General features: G+C 37.5%; 1 protein-coding gene across 1 annotated transcript in view; it reads right to left on the reverse strand.

Annotated features, from left to right (window-relative positions):
* Positions 1-21,768, reverse strand: part of SEMA3E (semaphorin 3E) — a 242,219-nt gene extending 220,451 nt beyond the window's left edge. Inside the window, 1 exon segment of the mRNA XM_035723379.1 lies at positions 21,103-21,768. Within this exon segment, the coding sequence (XP_035579272.1) occupies positions 21,103-21,217 (115 nt within the window). The 5' untranslated portion in view covers positions 21,218-21,768.
* Positions 21,769-22,072: the final 304 nt, after the last annotated feature.

A 22,072-nucleotide genomic window follows, 5' to 3' on the forward strand; every position in this document is an offset into this window, starting at 1 on the left:
TGTTGCCAATTGTCAGTCAAGAAAGGACAGGTTACTCTGCAATAAAAAAAAACAACTGGATATCTCAGACTCAGTTTACATACCCAAGACAGGTATTCAAGTGGGACCTGGCTTAGCATAGAACTCTGACACCCAGGTGACTGAGGCTCCATCCTGGCAAGTGGATTTGTGACTGCTGAGGCAGGAAGAGGAAATGTGACAAATCATACCTCAGCCTCATGGATCACGGTTTCTGCATAAAAGTGGCATTTGTCAATTCTGACCTCATTAATTGGCCAAAGCAAATCACAAAGCCACGCTAACTTCCAAGGGGAGGTAGAGATGTGCAATTCTACCAGGTACCCAATGAAGAATTAAAGGTTTTTAAACAACTCAAATAGTATTTCACAACAATTTAAATGCTTAAGTAACTTCCTACCTATTGTTTTTTTTTAAAGGTTTTATTTATTTATTTGAGAGAGAATGAGCGAGAGAGATCACAAGCAAGAGGGAAGGGTAGAGGGAGAAGCAGATTTCCCGCTGAGCAGGGAGCCAGATGTGGGATTCGATCCCAGGACCCTGAAATCTTGACCTGAGCTGAAGTGAAGACAGACGCTTGACCAACTGAGCCACCCAGGGGCCCCCTACCTATTATTCTTAAATAAAGAATTTTGTTGGGTTGAATCAATACCTACTTATTGAATATATGTATGCACATATGTATTGAACATATCTATGAATAGAATAAAGCACTATATTTTCTGCAGAAGATAAAAACAAGTAAGATACCGATCCTGCTATAATGTAGACACTACGATCAATGGCCACCTTCATCATAACAAATAAAAACAGCTACTATTAACTGAGCACTTTCTCTGTGCCCAGCACTGTTGTAAGGGTTTCTGTGGCACCTATTACTTTTTATCTCTATAAGTAACCTGAAATGACCACTGTTGTTATCCTTATTTTGAGGTTTGATTCCTCTAAACTGTTCTAAAATGCTTGTAGACATCATGTTATACATAGCATCCAATTCATATCATGTTGTTTTTCTACTCCCTACTTAGCACACAGTGTGGCATTGAGGGACCTGGAGACAAAATAAAATAATGATGATGAAAATTTATAGAAAATTTAAGAGCTTGAACTATGGCCCAGAGAGGGGAGGGCAAAAAAAAAAACAACAAAACAGGCTCAGATGGGTTGTACCATAATGTGGGCAACCACCACATAAATGAATGCGGGGGTTCCTAGAAGCTGGCAGGGGGAGAATATTTCTATTTTTAAGGAAAGGCAATTTATAGGTTAAAACTACAGGAAACTTCTCAGGTCATAAAAAGACTAACATTAATAATGCCACACTTTATATATCTCCATCATTGTTTTTCCCACTAGAGGAGAGAGGCTTGCACACAGACACCCACACCTTCCCACCAGAAGGCAGATTATAGCAACTATAAAGCAATTTTACTGTTTTAAGTGAATCGCACAACACTAGAGAGAATGGTCCTAAATGGAAGAAGCCTGGGTGAGCTCTCCGAGATGTAATAAAGGACTTGTTTTCAGTCAGCTTTCTAAACAGAGTTTCGCTAAATACTGAGAGCTGTTGTGGAATCTCTCTCCTGAAAGCTTTATTTATTAAATGGAATTTTTTCATCAGGAAAGGTTTTAAACAATCTTGCCTAGAGGTAGTAAAATGGATTAAGTTGATTAAGAAAAGAAAAGAAAACCACTTCTTCAGTAAATACCTGTGTTGTGGCAGGTTCGATCTCTGCCCTTCAACAGATTAAACCATGAACTAGATACCTTTGGGTTTCCTTCCAAATCTATGCTTTTCTTTTTTCAATAATTACGTTCAGTTGGGGGCAAATAGCTGCTGTGAATTATGTGTGAGTCTATTTTCTTAATCTTTTGACAAGCAGGGTATACAGACTGCAAACAAAGGAAAAAGGGTTTCGAACAATGGCATCATGATAAACAAGACAGAAATACCTGGATTATTACAAAACTTGATCTAGGTAGCTAGGGCAATTAGCATTCATGTTATGACCTTTTTTACATAAGAAAAAAACCCGTTTTTTTGCATTTCCTACTTTTGGTACAAGTACATTCTAGAGCAAATAGAAATACCACATTATCTCATGCTAGAGATAACTAGTTCTGAGACAGGACATTTTACCAGAAGAGGAAAGGGAATTGCATTCGAATTGTTATTTTCACAAAAATCACAATTTGGCACACTTGAATAAGTTCTGATAAAAAGGATGTACCTAGCAAACTGTCCCCTATACACTTACTCAATGTTATTTCCTGCTCTTTTTTGGAAGTTCAGCTTTCTTCTAAAAATCCACTACAATCTCCTTATGTCGACTCTGCATCAGCCTGAAATGCCCTCATCCTTGGTCTCCCTTTACTGAAGTCCTTCCAGATGAGATCTCACATCTGCCAAGAAACAGTCTTCAAAGATTCTAATTCATACTCTTTCTTCATTTTAATAATGAATTTGGTTAAACTTCTAAAACATATGTTAAGAAGTATTATTTTAAATAGAAAACACAAACTATAAAACAAATCAGCATAATTTTAAGTATTTTTGTGGTCAACAAATGCCTCTTAAGCATTAACTTTTATTTTTAATATTTTATGTCCCTATACCATCCTCATTTTTTTAGTCATATTTATAGATAATCCTCCTTTGAGAATGACCACTTTCCATTTCATATATGAGGGTTAATAAATGTCCTAAAGAGGTTAACCATAAAGGAATGAAACTAACCCCACCAAATACTTTTCCATAACTGTGTCACAGAGTATAAAGGGGATTCCACTTCCCTTACTAGAATTTATAATTTGGATACATTGGTAACTAAGTCATTTTATGAAGGAGGAAATTGTAAATCTCTGTCTGATGGGCTTTTTAAAAGGCTGTTTCATATACTAGATGTTACCAAAGATGCTGATCTGGAATTTGTACAAAGTAGAGTAGTGCTTAAAAAGTATTCTTTCACAAGACCAAAAAATAATATCAACCTAAAAATGATTAAGCTTATGGGTAACATATTTTTGAATAATTTTGGAATTATCTGTGAACCGGCTATTTATGGCTCTCCTAAGTTAGATTCTTTTATGCCAATGAAGTACAGATTTTCCCACGTTTCTTGTACAGAATGAACACCCAGAAAAGACCAGTTGGCCATAGCACAACACATTCATCCATTTATTTATTGAGTTCCTACTCTTTGTTAGGTACTAGGATATATACTTGTGATACAGTAATGAGTAAAATACTCATTCGCAACAAGTTAATCCTAGTGAATTTAATATATAAATAGATCATTGTAATACAACGTAAGTAACTGTTATAAAGTATGCATGCACTGCTATGAAGGCTAATAGAAGACTGGCAAAGGTGTATCAGGTTTAAATCAAGTCCTAAAAAATGAGCAGACATTAACAGTAAGCAGAAGAGGAAGGGAGCATGGAGACAAAAGGAAAAAGCCATTCTAGGAAGCAGAGGCCAAGTACAAAGGCTTGGAGGCAAGAAAAGCCTTGACAGATGTCCAAAATGTCATGGAGTTCAGAATCACTGGAGATTGGAACTCAAAAAAAGATACGTAACAAGAAAGAAGGGTAAAAGTAAATGGGGCTCAGATCACGAGAAGTCTAGCGTACCACGCCAAGAAGTATGCATTTTCTCTAAAAAGCCATGCGTATTCTCCCATTAAAGATTTATTTTGGGGAAGGAAATGAGTAAGATTTGCATTTTTAATGATCATTCTGTTTATAGTATGACAAGTAAACTGGATGACAGTAAGATATTAGTCAGGAGGCTATTGTAATAAAGCAGATGGACCATAAATACATTAGTGGGACCAGAAAGACATAAACTGATTTAAGAAACAATGGATATGTAGTGTTCTTTGGACTTGATGACCACCTGACTCAATATTATTCTTAGAGTCATTTTTCCTCTACATTCAAAATTCCTAAAAAGTGTAAGGAGCTCAAAAACTAGTAATATAGGAAAAGAGCACTTGATGAAGCTAATCCTATTAAGAACAGAACAGAGACCACAAATAAGTTTGGTTAAAAAAATAGTTTTTTCAAAAATTTAATTTTAATGACACATACTTTTTAACATAAAAAGTCCTCAGTGAATTATTTTTCTAGAGCCTACTATTTGACTTACAAGGAGTTAATGAAAAAAATTATTCTGAAAAATCATATGCCTCTTTTTTTTTTAAGATTGCAGTACTTTCTACAAATACCCAGAGAGACTGGCAAATCTACAAAATGACAGCAAATTAAAGTTACAAAATTAAGCAATCACAGCTATGGTAGTATTTTAATTCTGCCATTCTGTTGTGGTGACCATTCCAGATTCTTTTTAAATAAAAATTGTTAAGACATTTAAAAAGTCTCCTGTTTATTTTAGCTGTGAAGAAAGGTTTTGTTTTATTTTTTCATATTAAAGAACTTCAAATTAACCATTCATTTACTATAGTTATATAAATTATCTTAGCAATGTTTATGAAGAAAATCAGCAATGACATTTATTGGTCTACATCTTGTCTGAAAGCCAAAAGCATATATTCTATATATGCTCTTTAAAAATTGTCTTAAATGTGCATTAAACTTCTTCCAAATACTGACATTCTAGAGAAAGCCCATACAATGTGTATTTTAAATTAAAAAAAATAGACTTTAAATGAGTTTCTATAATGAATATAAGTTCTACCATTTCTAACTAGTTTCCTAAAGATAATAAGTGTAAAAACTGATGTTAAGAAAAAGTAAACACAAGAGCAGAAAGAGTCTTTGAATTTAGGAATGTCTCACTCTAGAGCTCAGGTCCTTTTCCAGGACACCACATGCTGTTACTATGCTTATGATTCACGTTCTACATTAGAGAGAGCAGGAGAGGGTTTTCCTTCACTTCAACAAATAAACCACACACGTGAAATAAAGGAACGTGCTGGCTTGGAGTCCATGTGAAAACCCCAACTGCAATCTCATCGTAAACCAATGGGTCAGCATACTTGCCAAATTCGGTGCTGTCAACTCAGGTGGCTTTAATAAATAAAAGTTGCCAGTCGACAGCACCACTGTTCTGAGGACAAGGCAGGCATCTTTTGAGTATTGATTGTGGTGCTCCATGGGGGGGGGGGGGGGCGGGGCGGTAACAAAGAGGAGCATGATGGGAGCCCTGACAAGCACGGACAGGACAACCATGGCAGGAGAACTGGTCACCCACCACCACAAAGGGGCCTGATGACTCTCTTTTAAGCATGTGGTTGTCTGCCATGACTTACAACCTTATGGCATTAGAGGTAAAGATCTACAACTAAAAAGTGGAAGTACAGTCACATGCAAATACTTTCTCCCCTCCTCAGAACATTTAAAAATGCAACGGACTTGCAGTGCCTGGCTGGCTCAGTCGGTCGAGCATATGACTCTTGATCTCGTGAGTTCAAGCTGTATGTTGGATGCTGAGATTTCTTAAAAATAAAAAAAAAAAAAAGTTCTTTTTCTTTTTCTTTTTTTTTTTAAACACAGCAAGAGAAGGTGCACAAGCAGGGGGAAGGGGAGAGGGAGAAGCAGACTTCCCCTGGAACAGGGAGCCCGATGTGGGACTTGATCCCAGGACCCCGGGATCATGACCCGAGCCGAAGGCAGACACTTAACGACTGAGCCATCCAGATGCCCCAAAAATAAAAAATTTAAAAATGGAATGGACTTCCTTATCAGATAGGGAATTCCCTTTCCATGAGAGTGTACAAATTCAGAATGATAAACATGTCTGACTCCCTGTCTGGATGCCATGCATGTGATTAAATCACTGAAATTCCTACCTTCGAGAAAATTCTCTGATTTGGGTAAAATTCCACGAGCTTTCCTAAACTTCAGTCTTTCTCTAAATGTTGATATTTATTTTGGTTGGAGTAGGATATTTGAAATCCTTATGTGAGGGGCGCCTGGGTGGCTCAGTCGGTTTAGCGCCCGGCTCTTGGCTTCCACTCAGGTCATGATCTCAGGGTCCTGAGATCGTGTCCTGCATCAGGCTCTGCACTCAAAGAGGAGTCTGCTTAAGATTCTCTCCCTCTGCCCCTCCCCACTATTTCACGCATATGCGTGTACACTCGCTCTCTCTCAATTAAATAAATCTTTAAAAAAAAATGCTACATGTGCAACATTGGTCTTAACTGCATAAGCTTACCGATTGTTTTTCCATATTCCAGCAGTTATTTCCTCCCTCCCTCCCTCCCTTCTTTCTCTTCCTCACCCTCTCTCCATTTTCTCTCTCCTCTCCCTTGCCCCACTCTTGCTCTCCAGGGCTCTCCATGGCTCCTTCCCCGCCCCCCCCCCCCCCTTTGACTTTCTTTCTATCCAACCCTTACTTAGCCTCTACCATGCCTCAGACACTCTTCTAAATGAATTCAAATGTTCTTTCAGTTAATCCTTATCATAATCAGTGGCAGAGGGCCAATTTATTTTCCATCTATTTGAGTCAGAGAAAGGGTAAGTAATGTGTCCAGTATCACACTAATAAATTTGTTTCTGCAGCATTTGTTTTCCAAAAGGTGCTTCAAAGTGGAAAAAATAGTGTGCAAAATGAACTTGAGCAAGCCAGGTATAAGAGTCACAGCCAGATGAAGACAGCATTTCGGAAACAATATCATTTACCTCTTTTTTTTTTTTTTTTAAGTTCAGCAGAAGGAAAGATTATACAAATTAAATAAAATAATAAAGTTAGGAATGAACCCACCCCAAATTATTTAGATGCCAAAGTAAGCCAATCCCAGCTGTTATTCTTTGCTCTGGCTGCCATCCTCAGCAAGAGCAGCATGGGGGAGTGTGGGCAACCGGCTGCAGGAGCAGCTGGGCCTATTTGTTAAGAGGAAAAAAATAGTCAGTGAAGACAAAGGGAAATTGCGCAGCTAGCAGTGTGAATGGAAACTTGGAGCCTGGCTGGGGAACCTTAGAAGTGAAATGCACCAGAGCTGGAGGCAACAAAATTGCAGTATTCTGCAAGCTTCCACCAGGGCTGCACTCCCTTCAGCAGGGCCTTTGCAGGCAAGAGTTTTATTGCAAGACAGCGAAACTTACCAGTGATCAATTCTGTATACATTTCCTTATCTTACCAGTACTTTGGACATTCAGAACTAAAGCAATATCAAGATCTGTGCTAACTATGCAGTGGCTATATATTAGCCGACTAATGGGACAAATGGCATTCTAATCTGAACAAATATATTCCTATTATTTTATGTTCGCTCATATAGGCATGCAAATGCCTAGGAAACACAATTGTACATTCCAAAACATAACTGCATTCCACAAAATCCTAGTATTCTATGTTATTTTGTATCCCTTGAGACCAATATTATAAAAGGCATCTAATGTGTTTCTACTGCTTTATTTGCATGTGGACTTTCTCATTGTTTTTAATTTCCTAATCTTTTATTTTTATTCTTGCCTAATTTTATTACTTCAAGTCTTAGAGACTTCTCTTTTTTGTTCTCCAGATTTGAAAAATTCTTCTACAATCTTAAAATACATCAGACTTCAGTTTGGGCATACACATTTTGGAGCAAGTAAAAAACATTTGGCAAAAAAATCTGTCAAAAGCAGTGCCCAGTACGTAATTTTTATCTTATTTCTGAGAAATATAATGACAAAGATATAATTACATTCTTTTAATTATAAGTGTAATTGACTTAACTGTACCATTTTTCTTCTTCCTGTGGTTATCTAAATATTACAAGGGAATTCTGCATTGGGGAATTACTAGAAAATCAAAGCATATTAATGTGTTGAAGTTTAAACATATTAACTTCTCACAATTATAACAATATACTAATTGATGTTTTTTGGTGGCTCATAATATCCATTCTAGTATTTCACAGTCCTAGCTTCTCTCTTCTCTTTCTTTATTCTGGACAATTAAAAGGAAATATTTTGTGTCCCCTTATTAATAAGAAGGTACAGTTATTTGACTGAGTACATCAACTAAAATGATAACATTTGACTTTGAAAAAAGTTTTTTTTTTCTGTTAATTTAAATTTTAAACATGGGTGGTATGGCTATTCTAAGAATCCACCATATGGTTAACTCAAGTTTAAGCAGACCCTTAAACTGTCAGCAAGCTCAATATTTTAGTACCCGTTCTAAGCAATTACAAAGTATCTGTCAGATTATCATTCATCTGACCAGAAATATGTGTAACATTCATGCACTGTGATAATGTTGAACTTAAAGTTTCTTTTCCTTTTTTTTCTTTTCATAAGGAAAAATAAGCTCTATCAGTTTCATGAGTAATGACAGAGCTATTTCAAAAGAAATCACTTTTATTTTCAATTACTTTACACATATTCTTAAAAATATATTATTTTGACCTTGCTCAAAATGATCAAAATGATCCTATTTCCTATATGTTTATTTTGACAACTTTAGTTTCTAAAAATAACAGGTGCTTCCTGTTTCCGTATTTATTTACTCCTATTAGGAGAATGGGACAGTGACAAATGTGTGCTTTCTCCTGAGTTAACTTCACTTTTAACCTGTTTCTGTCCGTTAATTTCTTCTTTTATGTTAGGTATATTATATTTGAGTAATTAGTATGGTGCTAAAAAAAAACCTCAAAGATACAACGATTTCAAAATATATTGTCAATTTTTGTTAGATAAAATCTTAATAAGGTAAATTTTTTATTGGTTCTTTCTCAATTAACTTGGGTTGGGAAATAAATTGAAAATACTTGCATAAACTAACTTTAATTATAAAACTTGTATACATCGTTTATTCTTCTCACTATATTATTGCTTACAGCCATGCTTTCAAAATAATAAATCCACAAAACAAAGGCAACATAGTCAAATTATTCATAAGCCAACCTTTGCACAGGGATAAAGTGATAAAAACAAAACAAATATTCTTGCTTTTGTTCATTGACAATATTCTTCAGAAACAAAGGTGTTGAGTTATTACCCTTTTATGGTCCTGCCTTTGTTTTCTGCTTTGTTGCTGATTTCATGCATTAGCTCTTTGTCGCTCTTCATAGTTCATCATTCTAGAAATGAATGCTATGTTACACTGGACACTGGAGATCATGACTGAAGCAAATGGGAAGAAAAGATGCTTGAAATATGACATCGATCATGTAATGGCCCAGATGAGTTCAAACCACCCTCTGCCAAAGCCTTAAACTGTGCCTTCCAATAATATACAGACAGTTCCTGAATAATTTTAAAGCAGTTCTGGATTTCTCTTCAAAACTTTAGTAATAGAATACCTGAAGCCAAAGTAGGGCCTAACATTTTGGAGCAGGGGCAGAAGAGAAGTATTCTCATCCATTTTCCTGACTTCTGAATGCTCACCCCCAAGCACTACCATCTCATTTTGTGCCATCCACATTAGGAACCTATTTAGATGTGGCACCCAACAAAATAATTCAGATTGGTGACATTAATGTGAATAAACATAATAATTACATTCTATACATTAAATGCAATCAATGAAATAAATTTATTAAGTATCCAAAGTACATTAGATTCTAAGGATTAAGATAATAATAAAATAATAAATTTGCCTTCAAGAATTTCAAAATTTACCTGTGAGTTTACATTAATCATATTACTCATGCAAAAAAAGTGAGAACAGCTTAAAGTCGTATAGAAATGGGGGCAATTTAATTGAGCATGAACACAGAACATTTGTGATACTATTGTGTATGGGAAAGCTATGAACAGAGCAGAACTCAGTGACTTGTATATCAAAGGGTAATTGTGTTTCTAGGAGGACACAGCATATAATATGCGGTGGGACGGGGGTGGGAGGGTGGCAGAAATGGTGGCTAGACATAGATCATTTGCTCCTTGCTTCTTACCCTACTCATCTCCAAGACTGTGCTCCGGTTCTTCTCCCAACCCCATGCTTCCATAAATTATTTGTGTTAACTCTCCATATAGAAAAAAATCCTGCTCCATCATGACTTATCTCTTCTTTTTCTTTTTCTTTTTTTAAAGATTTTATTTATTAATTTGACAGAGAGAGATAATGAGAGCAGGAACACAGCAGGGAGAGTGGGAGAGGGAGAAGCAGGCCTCCCGCCAAACAGGGAGCCCGATGAGGGGCTCAATGCAGGGCTCCATGCGGGGCTCGATCCCAGGACCCTGGGATCATGACCTGAGCCAAAGGCAGACGCTTAACTGACTAAGACACCCAGGTGCCCCATGACTTGTCTTTTCTTCTTAAAACTAGGCCTTAAGCTTCTCAGGAATAGTGTTTGAGTAGAGATGGGGTGTGTGTGTGTGTGTGTGTGTGTGTGTGTGTGTGTGTGTGTGTGTGTGTGTGTGTGTGTGTGTGTGTGTGTGTGTGTTTTAATAAACTTATTTTAGAATAGTTTTATTTTATTTTTTTTGAAGATTTTTATTTATTTATCATGAGAGACAAAGAGAGACAGAGAGGCAGAGGCAGAGGGAGAAGCAGGCTCCCCACAGAGCAGGGAGCCGAATGAGGGACTCGATCCCAGGACCCTGGGATCATGACCTGAGCCGAAGGCAGACGCCCAACCGACTGAGCCACCCAGGCATCCCAGAATAGTTTTAGATTTACAGAAAAGTTGTAAAGTTAGTGAAGAGAGTTCCCATATATCTACACCCAATTTTCCCTATTAACAGCTTACCTTAATATGGGTACACCTGTCACAATTAATAAACCAATACTGACCCATTATTACTAACTAAAACTCACTCTTTATTCAGATTTCCTTATGTTTTTAACTATTATGGTTCCAGGGTCCCATCCAGAAAATGCATCACATTTTCAAAACTGTGTTTTTTATTCTTAAAACCCTAGCATGATAGTCAATATCTAAAGCTTGGAAGAAGCTTAAGGAGTAGTTAAGGAATAAGTGAATGACTGAATAAATGTTTCTTAAAAAGATACAGAAGCTTCTAAATCCCTGAAGGGACAGATCAGGATGTATAACAACAACAACAACAAAAATGAAGTGATGGGGCGCCTGGGTGGCTCAGTCATTAAGCATCTGCCTTCGGTTCAGGTCATGGTCCCTGGGTCCTGGGATCGAGCCCCACGTGGGGCTCCCTGCTCGGTGGGAGGCCTGCTTCTCCCTCTCCCTCTGCCCCTGCGTGTGTTCCCCCTCTCACTGTCTCTCTCTGTGTCAAATAAATAAATAAAATAATACATTATATGTTTAAAAAAAGAAGAAGACAGTAGGAAGGGAAAATGAAGGGGGGGAAATCGGAGGGGGAGATGAACCGTGAGAGACGATGGACTCTGAGAAACAAACTGAGGGTTCTAGAGGGGAGGGGGGTGGGGGGATGGGTTAGCCTGGTGATGGGTATTAAAGAGGGCACGTTCTGCGTGGAGCAGTGGGTGTTACACGCAAACAATGAATCATGGAACACTACATCAAAAACTAATGATGTAATGTATGGTGATTAACATAATATAATAAAATAAAAAATAAATAAAACAAAAAAAAATCTTAAAAAAAAAACGAAGTGGACCTAATTTCATTAGTCCAAGAAAACATTCCCCCGAGAGATGAAGGAGTTCTGGAATCTTACAAAATGCTTTTCCACAATTCACCAGTATTCGATGTTTTCTCATCTGAACTCAATGATACCATGATGTGTCACAATTTATATGAATGGTCATTCACAACAGATACAATGTATATGTTAAAGTATTACCTATATATGTCATCTAGTAAAAAAAAGTAGGTAGAGAATGGTATAATAGATACTCATGAATTTTAAGTATATTTGTCAAGACCAAGGGTGTGATTTGGAAATTTGAATAAATGACACCCTTAACCTAGGTGATGGACCTAAAGGGGGAAAAAAATGAAAAAGGTAACGTGAAAGTGAGGCTCCCTTGTAGCATCACCCCACTTAGCCCACCGAGCGTTTCTCCGGCTCCCGCGGAGTATGCACTGAGTCACCTGCAGGGCTTGTTAAAACACAGCTTCCGAAGGGGATGTTGATGTTGCCAGTCTCTGACAGTCTGCATAGCACCCCAGTGCTTATCCCCTCTGGGACCCTCGTTTGGAAAAGGAACAAAAGAAAATCCCCAGGAACTTCATCTCCTCTGCAATGAAATTCAACTAAGCCTTCTGTCAGGTGAAATTTTTAGCAGTGGCTCTACCTCTTAAAAACATAACATAGAAGCCAACAACAACAAGAAGTTTGGTTTTGTTTTTATTCACTAGATACTAACTACCCAGCCTTTAATTACTGGCTTTAAATGATCTGAGTAAGTCGTTTTATTCCATTCACAAGAGTCTTACCAAGTAAATAAAATGAAATAATAAAATAAAATAAAAGTACTCCTTGCCCTCAAAAATCTGAAAATATTTAAAGACAGTTACATAAACTAGGGAACATTATAAGCCATTACAACAACACAATATCCATTTCCATGATACATCTACATTTTCTACAATAATCATTTGAGATTGACAGTGTTCATTAGTCTCTTTACACTTGTAAGAAAAGTAAGCCTCAGAAGTTCAATGATTTAGCCAGAATAATACAGCATCAAATAGGATATACGCACTGTAGACTCAAACCCAGGATTTTAAAACTGTGAGCCCGTACTTACTCTTTCCACTAGAACATACTGTTCCCTAATAACAATTTTAAAAAATATTTTGGAGAAATTATACACACTGGGAGGTTTCATAAGGGAAGGAACAGAGTCCTACAATTCTGGAATTGGAAAGAATCTCAGAAATCACATGGTCCATAATAAACTCTTGGACTCGGGGTTAGGAAAAAAGCCATCAAGAGGCATGAAGAGCTATATGCAATTCTGTCAGCACAGTTCCTCTTTGGCTTTAGTTCCACAGTGCATCTTGAGCTTTGAATTTCAAGCCCTCCTCATTTCCCATCATTTCCTGGGAGGGAACTGGCCAGAAAGGAAAAGGTCAGTGTCCCTAGCTGACCTCTATTTTCCCCTTCTTTGATTCCCATTTTCTTTGCTGCTGTTCTTTTTGGGTTCTGGAGTTAGTCTGGCTACCTAACATCACCACTGAGACTTATCCTTTGAGATGCTGCTCCTCTGTTCTACCCTGTGAATAAAAGCCTCTTTTCATTCTGGTTTCAATGAATTAAAACTTAAAACTCAGAAAAAGTGGACTAAAATGGACTAGGGACTAGAAAGAGATAGACTTACATAAAGCATATGCTAACTTACACTTAACCCACAAGTTGAGCAGGAGAATGGAGGGCAGGCATGTCCACTCCCATTGGGTACCCTCATTCCTTCCTGCTCCAACCCCACAGCCACGAGTCACAGGGGGCCTGGCAGCATGAGCTGCCCACAGGCTAGACAAAGAGGACAAGTTGTCCAGGTGGCCAGTAAGCAAATACTAAAGTACGTGCCACATTTTCATATTTCATTATTTCCTAAGTCATGAATTTCAACAAATGTTGAATGTGAAATGAGTACAATTAAACTTTGATTTTTAATTCAAAGGTCCTGTCTTTCTATTCACTGAATTAGACAACAAAAATGAAACGAATGTTGAAGATAAACTGAGGGCCAGTAGATATACACCATTCACTACAAATATGTTTTCATTCCACTTCTGGCTTAGGATGCGGCAGAAACAAAATTATCTCTCTGGAAAAAAAGTGGAAGAGGAGGAAATGGGAGAGGGTGGTGGTGACAGCAACACAGTGGGGTAATCAAAGAATGAAGTGATAAGAGAAAAAATGGGGGGTGTGGTGATCATTCAGGAAAGACAAATGCAGCAAAAGGTAGACTAAAGAAAAAAACAAAAACAAAACAAGAACCTTGATTATAAATGTCCGAATATGGCTAACAGGTCTGGAGGATGTCCAGAGGCTTTGGCCGCTCCACTACCATGCAGCCCTGAGAGGAATGGAGGGAAACAGGGAGAAAACACCCTAGCCCCTCTCCTAATGCATGTCTTACCAAAGGAGCCATAAATAGTTCTTCAGGATTCCTTAGTTTCCTTGGTACTCTTCACCCCAACCCCCACCAGGCTTCCTTTTAAAAACAGGGCTCTAAATCATTTTGTTTCATTTATATAGCCACTCAATGAGCATTATCAAACACCTACAAGAGGTGAGGAATTGCTCCCCACACCAGCTATTCTACCTGTTTGTCCAGGGGAAGGTAGAATGGAAAGCTTTCTTTCGCTTTCAGGGCAAGCAGTACATGCTAGGCAGATAGCTGTTTCTAAGACACTGTTTTGTTTAACTTTTGACAGTGTGGTCTGGTCTTAGTAATATTAGTTCTATGTGCTTTACAAAGCTGGGTCTACAATAACCTTTGTCAGTAACTTTGGTTTATTTTGTGGCTTTGGCCTGCTATCTCCAAGGTGCCATCAGGTGAAGTTCCAACTTTCCTCTTCCTTTAACTTCCAACTTTCCAATTAAGGATAATTTAATTACTTATACTATCAAAACAATAATTCCACAGTGAGTTACAAACATGGGAGACCCCAATATCCCTTGTTCCTTCTAGTCATCTACTCCAGTAAGAGCTGAATTTCATGAAAGAAAATCTTTGCTTTCAAGTAAAAAACCGTACTGATTAAAGATCCTCCCTTATTTTAAGTCATAAGTTAATAATTAACTCACGATGGCTTTTAGAATAAAAAAAAAGGGAACCAGGGTAGACTAGTTCTCTCTGAACTTCTTCTGATTCATTGAATAACCTCTGAAAAGTTTCCCATGCTAAAGTATTTGCCACATTAATTTGCATTGTCTCGTTTAATTCTTTCAGTGTAATGCAAGTTACATATTACCCCATTTTACAGATGAGAACATTCATAATCAGAAAAGATAAGGACCTTAGGATCATATTGCCAGAAGCAAGATTCACATTCCGTATGCCTCATCCAAAGTCTAGAGTTTTTAGGCCAATGAAAATAGAATGTGAGAGTGTTTTGTAATTCCTACGCTATTCTTCTATGTGAACTGTGCCAAAGCCATGAGCTAAGTCCTTGAACAGAAAGCAGTAATGGCTGAGAGTTTAGTTACCAGGAATAGAGGTGGAAATATGTTTCTAAGCCCCAGGAATCAGACAGGTCATGGATTTCTCTTTTCCTTTTCCATACTTGTAGAGGCAAGACTGCCAGGGCAAGAGGGCCATACAGCGGGAATACCCCGAACCAGGCATTAGTACTAATGGAGGCTGAACATTTCTTGAGTTCTCAGTTGCCTTGGCCATCACCAGGGCCATACATGTGAAGTCAAGTCATCAATTCCACAGACATCTCTGTTCTTGAAATCAGCACATTCTTCAGAGACTGTAACACTGGTTTCAAATGTGGCATTCACACATTCTTTTCATTTGTAGTCCAGAAAATCCAGCCTATATGACATTCAGCCTTGTCATTGTCATCCTTATCATCCTTATCAAAGAATAATGCTTGCCTAAGTCCAAGAAATAACTAATGACATTGATAGTTTCTCTTATGCTTCAAATGTTACTTAAAACCAGACTGCAAGAAAATCATTATTAAGATAACCATCGTCCTTTGTAGAATTTATACAGTATTCCAAAGTGTCGGATGTTGTGCTAAAAGACTACGACCACCATTTAGCCCCACGTCTTGAAACTAAGAAAATAATCTAAATCTTCACTCCGCACCTTTTGGAAAATGTTTTAATGGTATGATTTCACTTTTGTTTTGTTTTCAATTCTCTGAGCCTGACCTTACAAAACTACTTTAACACTGCGGTGGTTATGGATAAAGGGGCATGCATGCATGCAAAGTGCCATTTCTGGATTCCAGCAGACTACATTCCTCTACTAAACCACAGAAAAGTTTGACACACAAAGATAAAGGAGTAAATCTTTGCACACTCTCCCACTAAGAACTCCTAATGATGATTCCAGTAGATATCTTTGAAGAAATAGAACCGATCCTGCAGATTGCTAACAGTAATTTCCACCAGCAATGACCAATTTGATGTTTGGTTCTTTATTATGTGGCCACAGAACTGAGGCCACCAAGTTGATCTCATCCCAGAGACCCCCTCTGTGAAATCATCTCAGGCTAGGTGACAAATCTGACATAGATGGCAAAGTAATAATAGGGCAACAAATTTTTGAAAGAATATTCCACTGTGACAACATGACTACTGCATATATTTAATAGTCAAGAACAAGTATTAGATTCTATCTTATGGACAGGACACTCTCCTCATAAGACCTGTAAGAAATGGTTTTATGCAACTAAGTTATTTTTTCAGTCTAAAATTGGCCCAGTTCATTTATAAATTCCATTTACTGTTTTTGCTAGCTCTGACCCTACCGCTATATTAAAGGAAAACAGTTTTCACAGTGTAAGACCCAAAATCCAGATAAGGACTAAATAATTCATATTCACTCAGGGACTTCAGTATATCCATACGCACTTCTGTTATACATGGGCAATACGTGTCCATAACAAACATAAAAGTATGAAGAATAGACCATCTACAATCCTTACATGGACTTCCTCTACAGAAAGTATATTCTGTGTAAACTACACTCAACAAAACATTGTAATTCCTTTCATCTTAGTCCAGTGTTTTTAATTTAATATAAAGTATTTCTTATTAAATCCATCACTTAATTCTTACTGACTCTCCCTGATGAAGATCTGGCATGAAGATCTGTGTTTACTCCTGGGTCCTAGTTTAACTACTTTCTTCATGAATCATGCTTTATGACCAGTTTTTATTTATTGATTGCAGAAAGATGTGTGACTAGTATCACTATTGATAATACCCAGTTACTGGCTGAGCTATGAGCTGGGTTTGGAAAAACAGGCCCAGTCACTGCCTCTTTTTTTATTTGCACTGGATATGAAATGAATACCACAGCTTCCAGGATGATCACTTAAAACTTTCAGTTTTTATTGTACTCTTCTAGAATTCTATCTCAATTTTCTTCCATATAAACTGGAAAAACTTCTGAAGGTTGTGGTGTAAAATGAATATGTATAATTAATTTATACACTACACATACTATTAAAGCAAAACTATTGGACATGAATCTTGGAAAAAAAGACACTGATGATTCAATCATCTTCTAAATTATTATAACCAGAAGCCAAAGGTATGGAAGATGGGATTTGGAGTGAATGCCACCTATCAGGATAAACCATACATTTTATGCTAATTAAGACCAACTTCTTCTGTCTTCTGTATTAACATTATCCTAGCATTTACTGATATCCAAACTCATGCCATTCCTAAAGATTTTTCTCTTTAGGACATGTTTCCTTCTAACCTTCTCAATTTGTATCAGTCTTCAGGAAACATTAATAAAATAACTTTTAGGTTATAAAGTACTTTCACAGTTTTGTCATTTCATTTGATTCTCTCAAAAACTCAGGAAGATACACAGAGAAAGCACCATTACTATCCCTATTTTTAAATTAAGGAAACTGAGGCACAGACAATTACCATTACTGTAAGTGGAAGGACTAGAGCTGAAGACCTCTGACTCTAAATCCTGAACTCTCTGAACTATGACAAATCTGTTCTTAACTGGTTATAGCTAAATATAGATAGACTAATTAATACTCTTCATCCCACTTTTTATATGTATAGATATATATTCAATGCTCAAATCTACATTCATAATGTCAACATATTTTAGGAATGATCTTCTGCCATATTTATGTCTTTACTTCGTTACCTCTTCACCAAACATCCTCTGATTATACAACTACTCCCCTTGGCTTCTGTGATTGTCATTCTTTACTGGGTCTTTGATTACCTACCCCATCTGCCAAACTCCCTTGATTGAATTTCTGGGGTTTTCCATGTACATTGGGATTTCTTCTTTGACATGGGGCTTTGCTCATTTGTTTTTTCTTCTTTGAGCTCCATTATCAAGAGGGTTATTTTTGCCTTCCCTGTAACCTCATTAATGCAGGATGGTGAGAGATAAGGAGAGCACAGACATCAACAGAGAGAAGTGGCTGAATCTAGTAGGACTCTACTCTCTTCCTTCTCTCTCTCTCCTTCACTTCTGTCATGAGGATCACAGCTATTTTTCAAGGAAATCCTTGGGTAGAATATTATAAATTTGAATTAATCACACCAATATTATCCTCTTTAGGGTACTGGCTAGAAAGGTGGCTAAAATTCTTAACTGTGCATAAACCCTTAAATATTTGCCTGGTACAGTTAATGTCAACTCAAATCTTGACTGAAAAGTCTTATAAAGCAGGACAGCACCTTGCTATATTTCTGTTAACCCATTTATCTTATACATATAAAATACATTAAAAGATATGTTCATTGTCTCAACAAGAGTAAATATCTCACAGCTTTATCCACTAGGCTTGCTCTCAGCATATTTGCTTAAGTCAGAGTGGAGTGGACATTCAGTAAGAAGAGGGAGGAATTCAGTATTACGCCACTGCAGGTGGAGGGTAGTGGGAAATGAGCAAGAAGATGCTCTATGTCTGATACCAACTTTCTACCTTGTCTTCCTTCCTTCTCTGCCTTTTTTCCCCTTTTAGCTCTAACGGTCTCCCCCCCTCTTAAACTCTGTTTTTAGAACATGCCACTTCCAGAGATAGAGAAGGATGGAGGAGAGAGGAAAAGGGCATGTTATGGTTATTTTCATACAGTTTAGCTCAAACTTTAATATGACACTGAAATTTTGCCTCCTTTTTGGGGAGAGACTCTAGGCTTGTGGTCTCAAGTGCCATCCTGATAATGGAGGACACCACCTCCAGGGAGCCTCCCAGAATTATCTGCTGAGGGCTAGGCAGCAGTTCAGAGGTATTACATTATTTATATCCAGGGCTCCTTATTTTGAAGGACCATGTACTCATGTATAATATCAATCAACTAACTGACCCATTACTAAAATGTGACAATTTCTGATATCACTGAAGATAGCAAAAGATTATACTCTTAAATACCACCCCCATAGTTTTTGGATACCCCTAAAATGTCCACTGAATTCCAGAAGGTAAGGAGTAAATGGGGGCATCTTACAGTGGACTGATGGGGCTGCATATTCCTAATCTGGCAGTCCTCTGCATTCACGAGGCACCTGTAGTAGGCATTTGCTTAGGTTACATCTCTGGTATGATCTCTCAGCTGATTTTGCTAGCTAGCTAAATTGCACAAGTGAGAACATTCTATTTTCAGGTAACTATACACTGTCTTTGTATAAAAGCACAACAGCGAGCATTTCAGCCAGTGCCATTAAATAAAAAGGTTAAGAAAAACCACAGGGGAATTTGCTGGTAGTTTTCAGTCCAATGTACACATAGAGACTAGCAGTTCTATTCCCACAACATGTAACACAACCCATAAAATCAATTACAGTTATTCCTTTGATTAAGAGAGGTGTAATGAAAAAAAAAGAGGGATGTAATGAAGATAAGTCTGATAACAGTATTTTGCATAGCATTTAGATGCATTAGAGAGTTTTGGTATGCTCTGACCAAATTATAAGCTCTCTGATGAAATACCAAAAGGAGATACCTTTGAAAATACCCTAATATTGAACTGCTAAATAGATAAATAATAGATAACTGCTAAATAAATAGATAACTGCTAAAAACAAGTACCCTAATAAGGTATAAAAGGTTAATACCAGGTGTAGTAGAACGGTAGCTCGCCAAAACTGGCAGCTTATCCTCTTGTCTACACAAGAAAAACAATCCACTTATTATGTTCTTCTTCTGACATCTTTCTTTGTCCATAATTCATCACACCAAATTTTTACATTTTGATACATTTGATTGAACTTCTTAGAAATATGCATTTTGATACATACTGTGATACATCTTCTCGATTCAAATAATCAGTGCTAATGCTAGATACTCTTTTAAATTCTTTATAAATTTAGTGTCAATGTGTCTCTTAAACTTATGTTATCTACTGGAGAGTGTTATAGGAAATCTATTTAAATGAAGAAAGTATTCATAGATTTTTAACTCTTCTAAACATGAGAAATTTCTATAGTCAAAATCAACAGATGATTGTCCAATAAAACCAAAATATGATCAATCATGTCATATACAAGTGAGGCTTCCTGGTTTTGTTTCTCCCTCTGGTAGAGATTACACCTATACTTTAAAAATACAGGTTTCTTTTTACAATAGGGACAATTTTAAAGCTCACACAATTGAAAAATGGTTCTTCTGGAGTTATTGTTATTGCAACTGTTATCTGTCTCAATAATTAGTGATAACAAATACTTCTTTCTGAAAAATGTATTCCAAATTACTTTTAGGTAAGCAGTCACTTTCTCTACATGTGGGTTTTGTTTGTTTGTTTACAGGAAGAATCACCAAACCTATTCATGACTGGCTTTTGCTGGTCCTGATGCAAAAGCTATCTTTTGATAATTTATTTATGACCAAATGCTGCTTTCCAAGACATAGCTGCAGAATAAAATATTTAAACACTTTCTGACAGATCTTCAGTGAAGCAATATGAATTTACATTAAAAGACTAGATGCTAGTAAATCGTATCCTGATACTTTAATCATATATAAGTCAGTTTACAAGGATTGCTAATAAACTCTGAATATTTTTTCGCCAGACATGAAAGAAATTCTAATAATCAGTTTGACTAAAAAGTTAATTTATATTACTCGTTAGTCATTTTAATTACATGGTGATGACTGTGATCCTGGGTAGGAAATCATTTTGCTTCTTTTCCCCTCCTCTCATCCCCATTATGGACAACACAAAACCAAAATCAATTGCACCTCTATTTCTAAAGCCCTTCTCCCACATCCTTGCTTCCCAAAATGCATAAATTGGTATTCAAATACCTACTGCTAACTTGGTGGATTCAGCCCCACAAGGCTATTTACAACCTGCTTCCTGCTCGCTTCTGTTGTGTCTGCTAGAGAGTGAACTTCTCATTAATACAACCTAATGTTTACAAGACAAAAATAACATCTCTAAGTTGGCATGCGATTTTGCACTATTTTCAGGTGTGGTTAAGTATTGACATGCTAATTAGTAGGTACTCAGAATCTTAGGTCAGTTTTGCAATAATTCTTTTCAGCTGCATTTTAAGGGTCTGTGTTAAAGTACTTTAATTTCTCTCGCTCTTTTTTAACAAAAGGATCTATAAAGGTGACCTACCTTTATGTGACAGACGTAAGCGGGGGTGAGTGGTATCAGCCGTGTGCCCTCCTATCCAAAGCTCCAGTAAGTAAGCCCACAGGAGCCGAGTGACAAGGTTCGCAGCTGATGCCATGCTGCCGTGCACACTGGGCACCCCTCCGATCCTCACTTTAAGGCGGGTCTGAGTTTTACTTAGGACTCCCCTCCAGGGGCAGCGCGTGAGAGGCTTTGTCAGAAATCGAACGCGTTGTCATCAGAAAGCACAGTCCCAAAGTGCCATTTGTCAGGCTGTATTTGGATATGTAAAACCTTTCTTCCCTGAAGACAGTTGTTTATAAGCCGGGAGCAAGAGGACATTCCAAGGAGTGAGCCTTCAGAGCCATGTCCAGTCCAGAGCTCTCTTCAGCAACTATGCCAGTAGACTCAGGAGGAAACTGTATTTTTTTTTTTTTTTTTTTAGTCACTTCTGCAAGCGCTTCATTCAGAAAAAAACCCCGGAGCACACGCACTGCTTTCCCCGTGGAGCTCTTCTCTTCTGGCTCCCTGAAGCCTCTCCAGAGTCAGTCTCTTGCACTGACTTGCAAAACAGCTAGTTTTAATTCACCTTTCACCTTGCTAATTAAAAACAAGAAGTGCCATTCCCTCTAGGAGTTGCAGGATCCACCCAGCAGGGATGCTGTTCTGTCAGCGAGCCGTGTTTACAGGGAAAGTTCAGGCGGGGTTGCGCTGTTTCTAGGAAGTGTTTCTGGTCCACGTGCCCTGCTCCCACCCGCCCTCCCAGTATTACTGGCCCCACGTCACTCAGCGCAGGAGACAAGTCCAAGCTTTGATGGGGAAGACGGATCAGGAGGGAGAATGATCTATATAATAGGCTGATTACTGGGGTATATACAACAGAAGAGGATGGAGCACCAGGAAGGGCTTTTAAATGCTCACTCACCAAGATTAACCCTTGAATAAATGCAAATTCATTTTAAATAATCTATTT

Source organism: Zalophus californianus, chromosome 12 (genome assembly GCF_009762305.2).
Source record: "Zalophus californianus isolate mZalCal1 chromosome 12, mZalCal1.pri.v2, whole genome shotgun sequence".
Classification (NCBI taxonomy): Eukaryota; Metazoa; Chordata; class Mammalia; order Carnivora; family Otariidae; genus Zalophus; species Zalophus californianus.